The following is a 15,545-nucleotide window of genomic DNA, read 5'->3' as shown; positions in this document are numbered from 1 at the left end:
ATGACACAGGTAGTTCTAGATAGGCTCAAATCTCTCTTTTGGAATTGATACTTGTTTTTTCTGATACACAGTGTTGAAATGATTCTTACATTCTGTAGCGATACGATTCTTAACTTTTTTGAAATTTCTTTGGCAGCAGTCATAGCACATAAGGCTCTGTAATAAGCTGCTGATGTTTTTAAAAAAAACAAAATAATAAAGTTTGCCACATCTTGTATTTATGACCATAGTTTTAATTCCCTTGGGCAGTGTTTGAAATCTCAATAAAAGTACACTTTGATGTTTTACTCACTGTTACTGCATGTGTAGTTTATCCTAAATATCTTTTAACTATTTATTTATTTTTCAATACACATATTTACAGCTAGAGCCATATTAAATGCCCATATTTATAGTTAGAATTTGCTCTATAGAAACTGATACTCTTTTAAAAAAGAATCTCCCAGAAAGACAGTAACTGTTCACTTGGGCTCCACAGGTTGATGCTGTGCTACTTTATTGAGTGCAGGTGCTGATGCGTATTTAAGACGTAGCTGGACTGGTGATTTGTTGTGTCGTGTGTTTCAGTATCCTGTTAGGCCTGGTTTGTAAACATATTTTTTTCACGGAGCTGAGGTGTCGAACACCAGTATTTTAGTAGCCTGTAGAATTGCTGCCTGAGAACATCAGGTGCTTGAATCGTTATTCTCGCTGGCTTGCTGACCAGCACGGAGGTGGTGGGTTGTAAGGCTGTATTTGCCTTCTCTGATGGTTGCTCTGGTAGAAAACAAATCCCTGCTTTTAACATCTTGCACAGACTGTTACTGGGCAAGGGTCTCATTAAACCTGGAGTTCAGAAAGTAAGTGTGGACCTTCTGTTTGGCGGTTTCCAGTGTAATATTTTTGTTTCCCACTCCTTCGTTGCTGTCTCAATGCTAAACAGTACTGTTCCACGGTAAATATTTTTCACATGTGCAATATGGATTGAAATAACTGTAGAAAAATTATCATTTATGAGCTGGTATTTTAACATGTAGAACTATTGTATGTGATTCTTCTGGAGTCACATAAGACTCAAACTTGTTGTGGCTGTATTTTAGCGTGCAGGTTTCTGGAATTAAGAGTAATTCCCAGATTGAGACTTTAGATCATGATCTGCTAAATCTTGCTGTGAGAGCCTGTTTGCAGTGATGGTAGCAGCACACTTACCTGATTACATACAACATACATGGCTTTTTAAAACCATTTTAAGACTACTGCGAAGAGTTCTACTGGTATTCCTTGTCTTTGCAGAAGGCTTTTCTCATTGGAATGTTTGGATTTTTGCTATTTTTTTCAGAAACACTAGGTATTGTTTGATAAGATTGCTTTTTTGAAAGATGAGTAGCAATAGAAAACCAGATGAATGAAATACTGATGTTTTGATGTGGTTTTACTTAAGGCGATGAGTTCTATCCAAATGTTTGATTAGGAAACTATGGCTGTACTAATTATATCTATGAAAAACACAGTTTGCAGAAGTCCAACTTTGGGTATTGTTTTGGTTGCAGAGATCTGTGTTGTTAATGTATCTTACCTTGTTTGGCAGATTGTGGTGGCAGAATAACTCCTTCATTGGCACGAGCTGCATCTTCAGTTGTAGGGTTTGCTGATACAGATACTCTTTCATCTTTTGTGATCTTTCCGGTAATGCTTTCTGTATTTTTTTTCCTCATAGCTTTCCTTTGTTCCTTTCTTGATCTTAATGTGAAAAATGTCTGCAATGTATTTGTAACATCATTATTAGAAACTTCTTTATTGTTCTATTCCTCGGATTTGTTTCTCCAGACATGCTACTTTGGTGTATTCCCTAGGTCATCTTGTTTCATACTGCTGAGTTTCCGAGAGAGGGAGAATTAATTGATTGATCCATCCCCCTCACCTGCCCCATCCTGGCCTTTGCGTATTTCCTCTGGTACGCAGATAATCTTTTCTACTAGTACATGCCAGGGTTCAAGCTCTCGTGCTGTTGTTTTAGGACACTGTAGCAGTTTCACTTGCATCAGCCTGTTGTGGAGTAAGTTGACTGTATTTATCCCTTAAAGAAATTTTGTCTTCTGTCAGTGGACCAAGGGCTTTATTCTAGTTGCTTGGGAGTAGTAAGCTGCTTCTTCTGTTAGACAAGGACTTCTTTTTGGAGGGGGTTGTTTTTGTTTATTTTGTTATTCTTTTTTTCCTTTTAGTTTTTGTAGTAGCCTAGGGCCCTCTGCAGTTCCACTGTGAAAATCTGATTTTTAAAATGGAGTTTGTTGAAATGAATTTTTGGAAAGATTATAGGTAGGAAGCAACTAACTTTTCCTTACTGCATCACTGCCATGTGTCTAGTCCTTATGTGATTAATTTTTTTGAGGAGGAAAAGTGTTAGGCAGTTTCAAAACAAACAAACAAATGCCCCCCCCCCAAACAACCAGGCTTTTTTTTTTTTTTTTCTTTTAAAACTGTGTTCAGTAAGTTAATTTTGATCGTTTCTGAATATTGTTAGTAGATTTCTTTAATTGTGCTTTTTGGAGGTTGATGCTTAAATTATAAATACAGTGATTAGCATCATTTAAAATAAAAGAAAATATTTTTCTTGTGCTTGGCTTACAACCCACTAACAAAGCATAGCATTGATGACTGTGTAACGTTGTGGAAAAAGCATCCTTCATAGTTCAGTTGTTTTTCTGTTCTCTGCTACCTTGTTGCCTCGTGTGATGAGAACCCCGATAGCGTTCTGCGCAAACTGCGCGCGGGGGCCAGCGCGCCTGGTCGGGAGCGATCCGGTGCTCCACCTGCCTTTCGCTTTGTTTACCAGGAAATCAAGATGTGTAAACTGCAGGAAGTGCTGTTTGACCCTCTCGGCAGTATCTCATTACAATAATTGCTAATCTCTGAATGAGACAGCCATGTTTTGTGTGTAACACAGAGGGAGGTGGTGGTGGATTTTCAGATGCTTCCTCAAATCCAGCTCTGAGAACGCTCGCCCGAGTTTCGTTTCCAGGGCGGCTTTCGACAATAGCGTCTGGCGACCGTCGGGCTCGCAGAGCTCGGGCGGAGAGCGTGTCTTCTTTCTTCCTTCTTGGCTGGAAACACAGCCGAGCGCCCCGCCGCCAGAGCCACGGCTCGCTCTTCTGGAGTGCTGTCATCGCTCGGTAGCGACAGGATAATGGCTACTTCCCGATGAAACCGCTCTCCGCAGTAAGCTGTTCCTGTTCCCTGTCTGTTCTGTGATGCCAAGTGTTCAGTGCTTGTCTTCTGCGCTTCCTGCCCTTCCCCTTCCCTCTCCCCTCCCTCCCTCTCCCCCAGGTTCATAGTTTGAAGTGTTTATAGACTGAAGAAAGAATATATAGAGTTGCAACTTTCAATTTTTTGATATTCTGAGACAGAAAACTACTGCTTTTGGTAATGCCTGTCTGATAGTAGTGATAAGCAAATATATCTAATTTGCATGAGATTTAAAAGAATATTAAAGTCGATTTAGGTGTTAGACGACTAGTATTAACTTCACAAAAAATTCTGATGAGTATTTGTGGGACAAATACAGCGACATGAAATGCGTGTGTCATGCACCTTCTGAAGTATTGGTATTTCATTGCTTATTTTTATCACTTGCAGAACTGTTTCATGTCTTACAAACTTAGTTTTCAAATAAAACAAAGCAGCCGTTTTGTCAGCTTTTCTTACGTTTATAGGAAATGTTGTGCTGTTTCTATATTTATTATAGTCGATGTGTTATTTTTACTTAAGTAATTTCTCGACTACTGCTGAGGAGGACTAGGTGAGTGTGACAGCTATCACTCAGTGCATAGGTCCAGTTTTATTTTGCTCCAGAGTATCAGTCTAATAGATTTAATAATTTAAAATGATGATTGCAGTGCATTTTCGGTCTTTCTTTGCTCTGTTGAATGAGTCTGCAATTATTTTATTTTTTTTTATAAGCTTGGTCTTACGTTGATATAAATGGCATAGAATTTGCAGTAGTGTTGTACATACCGTGATAGATGTTAGTGAAATTCTATGCCAGAAAATACCAATTCATGTTCTTGATTGTTTCATGAAAGTTTGCAAAGATGCTAAGTCATATTTTGCACTTTCAAGATAAATTCATATTAAAATAATTTTGGGCTTTTGGTACCAAAAACTTCTCCCCCCCGCCCCCCGGGTATGAAAAAACCCTGTAGTGAATTCCTAACCAAAATGATCAAATGAATGACCATTTGCTTTTCAAAATGTCTACCACTTTTTCTATTATCGTATCTTACTATGGAAATAAAATTCTGTAGTTTCATTTAGTAACAGGAGCGATCAACTATGTTGACAGATACTGTAACCAAAAATGAAATCTGGAGTGAAATTGTGATTCAGTTAAAAGAAAATAGATATTTTCATAATAGATAGTTAAAAGAATAGGTATTATGAAATTAAATAGCCATTATTAAAGAACTTGTAAAGTAGACAACATGTACAAGAAATCTATATTTGTTCACAGTGTGAGAAAAATAAGTGAGTGACTATATAGAGACTGTTTTTCCAGCTTGTAGTAGAAAAAGATTTTTGGAGATACTTGACCTGTTAGTTCACAGGAGTTGTTACACATAGGGAAAAGGGTGTGGACAATAGAGTGGCCAAAGTGTGTAGGTACAGGTCTGTTTTGAGGGGAACAAGGCAGGAAAAATGCCATGGGGAAGAAGAGAAGTGGGATTCAACCTGCATTAATTTGTTAAGGGGCTTCTCTTCTTAAGTGGTGGTGAAGCCATGGTATTTGGAAGCTGTTGATTTGCACTGTTTTATCCCCAAAATACTTATCTGTGTATTCTGAGGATTACTGAGTAATGAGTGTCAGTAAACATTCTCTGTGAAACTGTGACCTCTTCATGTTCAGAGCATTAACTGCAAAATACAGGTTTCACGGGGTAGCCTGAGGTTTCGTGCGCGTGCTGTGTCCCTTACAAGCCCGGTAACACTGCCTATTTAATTTGAAAGACTGGTGACATAAAGTACTATTTTATACTAATCCCTCTTAGAAAACAAGATTCCATATTTTTTTTAAACAAAATACTGAACTGCTCCTGTTGCTACGTAAACTTTTATATAATTTCATGTTCTAAATAAGTTACAATAATGCTTGCTATTGGCAGTGTCTAAGCAGTGTCCTAGTTTGGGTGCCAGCAAAACATGCGTGTCATCTTCTAGCAGGCTCGCACGCTCTCGCTGTCTGCCTGGTTTGTTGTACCCCTGGTCAGTTTTTTCCAACATTCTACAGTCGTGGTGTTTTAAAAAAATGTTTCCCTTGCTGTTTTAAGTGTTTTTGCATACTCCATCTGTATAGAGTCTCTTAAACTGGAAGCCGGGTGCCTTACGGCTGAACTCGTTGGCTCACAGCTCCATCATAGGTGCTCTGACAAACGGGATTCCTGTAGAACACTGGTGGGTGCTGCTGGAGCTGCTGGTTCGTGGGCTGCCTTCCAGTTGTGTGGGTGCTGTGCTCCGCAGGGCGAGGGTGGAGGGGGTGCAGCCATAGGCCGTCACTGCACCTCCTGTGGCCATCCTCTCGAGGGGACTGCTGGGTGTCAGGAGCTGGGGCTGCTGGGGCGTCCTTCTCCCCACCCCGCAAAGCAGTGCGCTTTCCTTTGTTACTTAGGGATGACCATGATGTGCCAGCTTGCCTTTGCAGAGCACCTTTAAATTCTGAAGGAATGGTTTATGGGAATACCGTGTATCGTCTTAATCCCTAAATGATTACCAAGCTTTGCCAAGGAAGCAGCTCCTGACAGCCAAAATGGACTCCTGTATTTTAACTGGTATTCTTTAATGATGTAGGAAAATGGAATGTTTAGCATGTGGCTTTGATAGGAGCCTGAAATCTAGATACGTATTTTGATGTATACTTTTGTTTTTGTAGATGGAAATATGGATGGTTTATAATCTTCTTTCTCTCCAGTATGTGGACATAAAAATGCAATCTGTCAGGTTTTTTATGTCTAACCACTTCCTTCAAGTGTGTAAATAACATTCAGATGTCAGATTTGCATCTGCTTGGTTTGTAAGAATAATATTATGAATGGAGTCAGCAAGGATAGTCTTCTGACGTGGTAATAGCTTCTGTGGCTTCTGGTGAGGCTTGGTTTTATTTCTTTGTATCTTAACTCCATTATTATTCCTTCTAGTTGCTCTGTTCAGGTAAACTTCAGTGGACTTTTTAGGGTTTTTTTTTGTTTTATTTGTTTTTCTTTTGTTTTGCTTAAATGTCTCAATTTTTTTAAAGATCATGCTCCCTTAAAACTGGAAGAAACAATGAACAAATAACATAAAAAATATATTTTGCAAATGAGGGTGGATGCCAATGATGAAGCTGACCTACATCATTGGCTAGTATTGCACAGAATACTTCCTCTTAGAACTGGTTCTGGGTTTCCAAAGAACTATGTGAGTGGAACAACATGAAAATGTGGAAATAATTTATCTGTGTCTCAGCCTTCCTGCCTCAGACTATTAGTGGGAACCATTGCATTCCTGCTAGATGACACTACAAGGTGCTTTAAGAGTTCAAAACTGAGAAATGCTAATTCCTCAAAGATAAGTGGTTTTTTTTTAGTCAAGGTGCCAGAACTCACTTAACGACATGAGAGGTTGATAGACTTTTTTCCTGTCACAGAGGCTAAAGCTAGTCTTTGCTGGCGTTGAAATGTACTGAATGTACATTTTAGATGTTTAACTTTTTCTCTTTTTGTTTAAATGTAAAACAATATTGATGTTACAATAATGTTTGGTGCTGTTCTGAAACACAATCAGGACCCAGTGCAAAGCCTGAGGCCAGTACGGGTACACATTCAAAATATTTGTTTCTCCTGAATGCTTTTCTGGAACTCTTGACTCTTTTCTCATCAGCGTGCTGGTTGTTTTAGTTTTAGCAGTTTTTAAAGTAGTAAAAGAGTGTCTTAAATTGTTAGGATGAAAAATCTTAAAAGAGGTAGCACCTAATGCAGGCTCTAGAGCGTTTTATTATGAAGGAGTTTGATTAACATCCTTGCCCCTTCGTACTTGTTGGAGTACGTGAGATATTATGGTAGACTGCTGCAAGGTAAAGGAATACTTTTCTCTGCATCTTTGTTCTTGAAAGATTGGTAGGGGAGTGCCCATGAACTGGTTCTTGGTTACTTTGATCATGTGGAGTTCGTACACAAAAATAGATATCTGGGTTTGTAGTTACTTCTTTGCAAAATTATCTTTCTCTTAGCTTATGCTTTAAAAGTTTTAACTGTTTGAATTGACATTTTCTCTGCCTATGTAAAGCAAAATAACACCAGGTGGGCAAAATATGTTGTTTGTAGTGAGTTTTTTGGAGAGTGCGTATTTGAAAGAAAAGTGGTGACTGCTCTACATACATGCACAAAGTTGAGAACCTTACACAGAATAACAAATAATACAGATAGATTTGTCTTTATTTATTTATTTAAACCAGATTTAGCTATTCTAGGTTTGAAATGTTTGTTTTAAGTAGACTTGAGTCACTTCAACATTAAGTGGCTCTCTGCAGTGCTGTTTTTCCTGATGGGTACCTGTTACGGCCGTTCGCTTTTTGTGCTACAAATTGGGTAGATTCTACTTCTTGCCCAGCAATGTGCAGCCATCAGGAATTATATTCTGAGATTTATCCAGAAGCAAGGATTGTAGAGGACTGTAATTCAACCTGCCCTGTGTGCCCCTCCTCCCTCCATGGAATGTAAAACAACCGAATTATAATGGCCTCTGTCATTCAGAAGTAGTCTTTATCAGAATTATGAAGATCATGAAACTTGTGAATGCAGAACTGCTTGAAGTGAGGTTTATTTCTGACTAAAAAAATAACAATTACTTGTAAAATAGGAGAAAATAAGAGTTTGAGTTGCAGCTTAATTTGCACATATCATTTAATGATGAGTTTATCTTGTCAGATAGAATTAAAGCAGATACATTTTTTAAAATGTCATATTTTGTCCTGATCTTATTTAAAATGGCCATTGCCTGTTACCAAATAGTAGAATGGCAACTTATTTCCTTCTCTGTTTCCATTTTTGCAAGGCTGGTCCTGACTCAGTTATGCCAATTTGCAACTTGTATCTGCTTTTAAGTGGCTTTTAGTAAGTCACCTTCTGTGAGTAAAGACTGTTAAACATTTGTGTAATTGTGCTGTGATATATTTGTCATTTTATGAATATTTTCACTGCTGTGGATTCTGATGTAATGAACAGTGATTTTTTACACCGCTGATTGAATCTGGCCTGATACTAGAAAGGGGAGGGCTCTGAAGGTTTTAGAGCATAATGCAGGAATGTTCCGTGTGCCTCGCACAGTGTAACTGACACTGATGCATCATTTGTGGATACAGGTGTCTTTGTAGGTGGTATTGTACCTGTGAAACACAAGCCAGTGTTGCGGTTAATTTAGTGAAAAAGTTCTATTGTGGTGGCCGTTTTCTCTAGAGAGTTTTATGTAAAGTCCTTAAAGTAAATTACTGAAGGTGACATAATTACAATGAAGTTCTGCAGAACTTGAAATACTTAGCACTTAACCTGGCCTTCAAGGCTTGTACAGCATTTGAAACGTAAAGTGAATCTCATTAATTATACTGACACTTTTATTTGAGTTTAAAAATCTCAAAGTTCTGAAGCCTCATAGCAGTCGTAGACTGCGTGTTGGAAGGTCTATGAGCAGACCTTATTACCAGAGCAGGGACATTGCTGGGAGCAGCCACCTGTGTCCAGAGCTTGTCTATAATGAGCTCTGCCCATTCCTTCTCCGTGAGGTTTTGTTCAGGGTAGCTGTTTGCTTTGTGTATTTTTTGGCACACCACTGCTTTTACACCCGCTCCTCCTTGGTTCCATGGCCATTGTGACATGGGTGCGGAACCCACGGGTGCTGTGGCTGCTGGGTCACCCCCCGTCCACACCTGTGCTCTGCATTTACCTTCCGTGCACTGGCCGTTGTGGGCTCTGCTTCACTTTGAAGGAGAAGAGTTAGATGTTAAATTTTACTTCATGAAATGAAACCGCGTTTCAAATTTGTGATGAGTTCTGCTTTGCTGGACTGTCTGTTCTGAGCGACTCCGATGTGCTTCCCTTCAGCAGCTGTAAGACCTTCAGCATTGGAGCACTCGTATCGACTCAAGAAATAGTCACAAACTGGCAGCGTTATGATACAACACGATTAAATACCTTGCTGGAAGGCAAGAGAACACCACGTGTTGTGGGACTTTTGCCCAGTTGGCTGTCAAATAGTTGTTACAAATTTCACTTGGTTGTTGAAGAAGACTGAAGTATATTTTACCTCTGCGCTTTTGACTTTTTTCACTCTATTAATCATTGAAATAATGAAGCAATACATGGGAATGAGAGGTTAAACTGGAAGTTGGAGGTGAGTGAGTCTACTGGTTAGAATTTTTTTTAAGACTCACTTTGTAGTCTTCACACATCCCAACTAACTTTAACAGGATATTATTATATCCATGATAATATCCCATGAAAAGAGTTAGTTATTCATACCTGCTTAGGAGTAAGAATTTATATTTTTCTGTGTTAGTATATGTTTCAGCAAAGGTTTTGAGCGTGGAATTGGTAGGTGATTCAGTTTAAAGGAATTTCACCTCTTAAATATGAAAATGATTTGATTGTTGTTTTCTTTAGTAAACCTGTGCCCATTTTTAGAGTATTTATTTTTATTAAACATTAGTAGTTTTTTGTTTTGTTTTGTTTTTTTCCCAAAAAAAGACAACATTTTCCTGTGTAAAGGTGCACATACTTTGCTTCTTTGTTCCTTTTACTGCGACATTGCTTTCTGTTTTCATGCAACTGTTTATTTGTGTTCATGATTATCATTCACTGTGGAAAATTCTGGGGAAGTAACTGGAGTTCCAGGCAAATTTTCCAGACTACCTCTTGAAAATAAAAAAAGTCAGTTTTTTTTTTTCCTCGAGTTTTATTTATTCCATTTCTCTGTTACAAATATGAGAGTTTAAAAATCAATCATGAAAGTTCATCACAAGTATTGACTGGCAAAAATACACTAAAATGGAACAAATGTCTAATATATACTTGAGGTTAAAAAGAATATGGATCTGCTGTAACTAGTACGGACTTTTTTAGTCACAGAATGCATTAGGTCTACAGTGTAATTATTGCTGATCCTGACTAATGGCTGTTTCAGGGATTATCTCTTTTGGAGTCAGCCATCTGGTGTGGTTAGAGTAATTAACTAAACATAATTAAGGGTTGACTTAAGTTTGAAAGCAAAAGTATGTGTGTCTATAGGAAAAGAATATAATTTCTTCACTTCAAAATCGTTCAGAAATACGGATATTCAAGTTTTCTATTAATGGCTTTAAACAAGCAGCTGAATTAAAGGTTGAAAATGCAAGTGATTACTGTAATAATACCATTATGATGTGTTTCTAATTTCCTTTATGCTGTCTGGATATACAGTGAATTCACTGTGGCCATACTTACAACAATGAATACTAAAATACAACAAAATCATAGGGTTGCTGTACAAGAACTGCCTGTTGGCTTCACCTAAGTTCAATCATTCGTAGTGTCTAAGAAAATGTACTTTGTTGTATTCATGTATGTCTATTTATTGATCTTTGTACATGTACTATAGATAGTAGTACTCTGTACATGTACTAAAGATAGTACATGTGTTTGCAAATGCTACAGACTTAAATCTGTAGATACAGATGTATTTCATAATCCCTTATGAAAGGGATTAATATTAATTATTATCCTTAGGAATAGTTATAAAATTTAATGGACATAACTTAACATTTAAAGTCTGTAAATGTATAAATACTGTATATACATTATTTTTTCAGTGGCCTGCTTCAACTGAGTACCAGTTTAGCTGAGTTATGTTCACAAATTCCTAGACATCAATGAGACATTCTTTAACTGGGGCTAGAAAATGTTTAATTGGAGAAGAGCATGTATTTAGGAGTCTTGAATTAAAAAATTTTTTTAATAATATCTTGCCTCGATAAGTTCTTTGAAGGACGTACTTTTCATGATTTCTACTATTGTTCTGAAGGAAAAGTTTATAGCCCTCATATTCAGTGTACTAGTAGATACTTTTTTATACTAGATCAGTGTAAGTAGTTGATTTTTTCTGTGTTGACAGAAAAAAAAAATTGTATTCCACACGCTTGAAAAGTATGTGTGATAAATTGGGCTTTAAACAATAAAAGCAATGAAGTCTTTTGGTGCTGTTCTCTGCTGAGTGGTTGTTTGCAGTTTGTGTAAAGGGTAGGCAGTGCTGTATAATATACTGTAGTTCCCTTGTTAGCAGAGTTTTTACGTTGGGAAAGTAGGATCTTTTGTTCTGCTAGCTAGCAAAGTCGAGGGACTTTATCCGGTATGTAGAAATTGCCATATATAAAAATGCTTAGTGATAAGGAATTAATGATTGAGTTAAAACGGGCACAGTGTATCTTCCACATATCTTGTATGTTTCTCTGTGACTTCTGCTTTCGTATTTCCTTTGGCTTTTTAATATTAATTTTTACAGACTAAGAGGAACCAAGGATACTGCATCTAACTGGAGAAGCAGGTGACAGCCTTTCTGCTGGCTTTCCAAATGAGTCTTTGGGAAGTCCCTGTGTAACATAACTTTGGATCAGAAGGGCTGTTTAACACATCACTTCTCCAAATTGTTTAAAATAGAATGTGGAAAATTAAGTCTCTCTGTGTTCTGGGCATTCTGTTTTACAAAGACCAGGAGTGGGGTTTCATTGCGGTTGTTAGACTTAGCTCAGTACTTGGCCTCCTCCTATTGCCAGTGATTCCTCTGGCAAGGAATGCTGCCTCTGGAGCTGAGGGACACTGCCGGACGGGAACCAGTTTCTCCGCAGTTTCCTTGTTAGGAGTTAACTGTGCTTAGTCGCGTTGCTTTTGTAATAATAAAGGGACTCTGAAAATATTTCTTCCCCACTTTATTTATACTCTGGTCCTGACTCACCGTCAGCTGCAGTTCTGGCACGTTGGGTCAGATGGTCTTTCTGCTCTGCCTCCACTGTGCTTGGACATGATGTGCTTGGCTGCCATTTTTAAGAATGTGAGAAATTACTTCTCAACAAGTAGTATTTTTAATAATAATTTTACTGCGTGTTTTTCTTAGAATACGCATGCTTGGTTAATGAAATAAGTCTGATAACTTTTCGATTTCGGCTATTCGTGGGATGAGTAAAAATGTCTGATTTTATATGAAAAGCTCACCAGGGAAAAAAAAAAGCTAGCGACTGACAGGAATTCTTCTGTTTGTACTATCTCACCCTAATTGCTAGGTCTTTCCCTAAAGTAAGGGGCTAGATACAGACTTTTTGGCGTGCAGTGCAGGCTGTGGAAGGCTGGGGTCTGCCAGGGAGCGGCACGAGCAGGGCTGCTCTGCACGGAGGGGCAAGCTGGCAGCCCAGGGTGATGCAAGCAGTGCTTTTCCCGACCCCTGCGCGGTTCCACAGCATCTGAACACTGTGCTGGTCACAGACTCTAGGCAAAATAAAGGAATCTGTCAGGCCCAGGGTCTGCTGAGTAGTTTGATCAGGAAAGCAGCAGACAGGAGCCCATGCAGGTCTGAAGGGAAGGTGTGTACCACGAGAGATGGGAGCTGGGCAGGAGGCGTGGGCACCAACCAGGCTCCAGAGCTGCGACCTGCCTGGGGCAAGGGCTGAAGGTGCCAGTCTGGGCTGAAATGGAGCTGCTGAGTGGAGGGTGTGGGTGATGGTCCCAGGTGAGGCTGTTGGCGTTCAAGTTGAAATGTGACACATCTCTCAGCAGCACTACCTAATTCCCTTACTGCTGCCGTTGTGCCGGATTCCTCCGGTGACGGAGTGCTGTTCATGTGACGTACCTCTCGTGTGAAGGCCTTGTAGGAACTACTCGAGAATCAAGTGCAGACCCTGAGACATGGTCAGCACAGATGCTCCTGTAGGCCCCTCGCGATTCCATTTTCTGCCGTAGTAAACAGACATTTATCTTCTCTCTTACAGATATGGAGTCTGGAGAGCGGTTAACGTCATCATCAATCTCCTCTACTGCAGCTGCTTCCACTCCAGTGTCTTCTGCACCGTCGGTAGCTCCAGCAGTATCGAAAGGCAGCCTTTCTACTGGAGCTGCGTCGCTGAGTTCCACAATCAACACCTGTGGTAAAAATGACTATTATGTATTGCAATGCAATTTTAGTGTTTGTCAATGCTTGTAGTTATTATTGCAAGTCAAGTATAATAAGGTTACACAGATGCATCGGAGAAAAATGTTTGGGTTGGTTTCTTTTTTTTTGCTAAGCAGTATTCATTTCATGTGAGTACATTTTGTGTAGTCCTTGTTTATTCAAGAAATAGAATTCATTTTAAATTGCCTATTTCAAACGTAAAACAAATTTTGAGTTTGCAAAGCTGCCAGGGAAGCAAGGATCAAGTTAAGGATTGATCTAGCAAACTCTGTGCCACTTTCAGATCAAAATCTAACAATCAACTTCTTGAACATACGTCGTGTTCTCACCATTCAAGACCAACCCCTACTGTAGTTTTATATCTGGAGGAAAAGTTTCTTGTAACGGAACTGGAGCTTGAAAAAGTGAATTTCGAAGTGCCATAGTCTTGACTAGAGTGAAACATCTTGGCTTGAATCAGAAACTTACATGGAAGATTTCTCAATGCAAGAATCTCATTTTTTTGAATGAATCTCGTGTTTTGGCTGAGTGGTGCATATGTAATGAACAGAACAAGAAATGGCAAATAACTTCCGTGCTGTTTCTTCAGTTTGGAGAACAGATTGTATACGTTCTTTTTGTTAGTCTGAGTACTACTGATTCTTAAGAGATGTACAGTAAATAGACAGTTTTTCAGCTTAAATTCACAGTAATCCACTACTTTCAGAACAAACTTGGTTCTTGCAGTAGAATAAGAAAGTGTGTATTCTCCAAACTGAAAAACTCTTCTGCCCTGATCCTATAGAACAGTAGATTCTGAGGGTCCTGCTAAAGCCTGTGTTTGTTCATTTGCAACTTCCTTGCAAAGAAAAATAGAAACCAGAATGTCCACATACCTAGAATTATGTCTCAACTATTTATTTTACTTACTCTAAAATCAGCCAGAAAGGTTCTTCACTAGAACTGATCCAGAAAAAATAACACTGTGTTTTATTTTCAGTACCTCCCTACAAATTCAGCTTCAAAAAACTTTTATGTCTATGTTCATTAGCTCATGCCATTTGAAATGGATCTCTGTGGTGGTTCCCAGATGTAGTAGGAGTTCATTTACCTCTGCTTGCTACCTTTGCTTTATCGGTATTACTGCGTGTAATTTTGTGTCTCCTGTAACATTCTGTATATATAGGATATATAATTGGTCTATCAAAATACAGACTAAATACAGTAAGACTAAAGCAGGTGAATAATATAATAAACACACTAGACTGTCAGTTTCTTTCTTAAGTAGTTTTAAAAATTTCCATCTGATAGCTAATAGTTAGAAAGACTGATAATAATTCCCAGTCTTTAACAGGTTGTTTCCTTTTATTTTTTTTTAATGGTCAGATCCTTTGCCTGGCTGCATCTGATCTTTAAGAATGGATGTATTTTCTCAAGGACACTTTGTATATCTAAAAACAAGCTGGAATGTAGTTTACTATCAGTACTGTCCCATCAGTTTTATTTATGAGTATATCTATTTCTCTACCTGACACAGTACACTATGGCTACTGTTGCATCCACTCTGGAAAGGTATATGCTGTCCTAGAGGAACTTCACAGAAGTGTTTCAGCTGTCAACCAGCCAAAGATTATTTTCCCATGAATGACCTATGGCTGGAACGGCAATTTCATTGAGTAAAAACTTTATGGAATTTAGAAGATATTCTATGTTCAAGGTAGACTAGTAGCCTGTTCCTAAACTGAGATACTATTCATTTATGTGATATTTGTGAAAAAAAATTAATTATGACAATGTCTGTCTATCTGTATGATAATTCAATTATCTTCACATTTAAAAATGCAGTTCTCTAGCATGGAATAAAATAATTGTTTAAGAATGAACAATTATTCTTACTAAGAGAAGGTAAAGGCATCTTAATCTATGCATTAGATCAGAAAGAGTCTTTTTATTCTTTTTCTTCATCTATTTATTTTCTTTGCAGCAATCAATAGTCTATTAAGTAGTCTCTGCAATAAACTTGATTGCATATGCTGTCAAGTCCCCACGACGCATGGTGAGTTAGGACTGGGAGTCTTTATGCTTTGCCAGGGAGATTACACCACAACTAAATTATTTTGGCATATTCCCGGGTCAAATAGACAAAGCACCTGGGTGAAACCATAATGGAATATATCACATACTGTTAGTTTAATTGGTTAATACAGCACTTGTTCATGAATAATTGAAGCATTACAATCAAGTAAACAGATACTTTACTTGCTTTCTTCTTATTCACCCATTGCTGAAAATAAAAAGGTGCACTGGAAAAGAAAATTGACTCTGGAAAGAGGTTTAAATTCATCCTCGAGAGAGTATTAGCAACTTTGGAGGAA

General features: G+C 38.3%; 1 protein-coding gene across 10 annotated transcripts in view; it reads left to right on the top strand.

The window, feature by feature from the left end:
- Positions 1-15,545, top strand: part of BAZ2B (bromodomain adjacent to zinc finger domain 2B) — a 133,892-nt gene that overhangs the window by 50,646 nt on the left and 67,701 nt on the right. For all 10 annotated transcript variants that reach the window (XM_086615931.1, XM_086615933.1, XM_086615939.1 and 7 more), the window contains exon 3: positions 13,010-13,165. In XM_086615931.1, coding sequence (XP_086472057.1) covers positions 13,012-13,165 — 154 coding nt within the window. In that variant the 5' untranslated portion in view covers positions 13,010-13,011. The remainder of the gene's footprint in view (positions 1-13,009; positions 13,166-15,545) is intronic.

This window comes from Tauraco erythrolophus, chromosome 8 (assembly GCF_009769465.1).
Source record: "Tauraco erythrolophus isolate bTauEry1 chromosome 8, bTauEry1.pri, whole genome shotgun sequence".
Lineage (NCBI taxonomy): Eukaryota > Metazoa > Chordata > Aves > Musophagiformes > Musophagidae > Tauraco > Tauraco erythrolophus.
The sequence above is the reverse complement of the archived record's forward strand: the minus strand, read 5'-3'. Positions and strand labels throughout refer to the sequence as shown.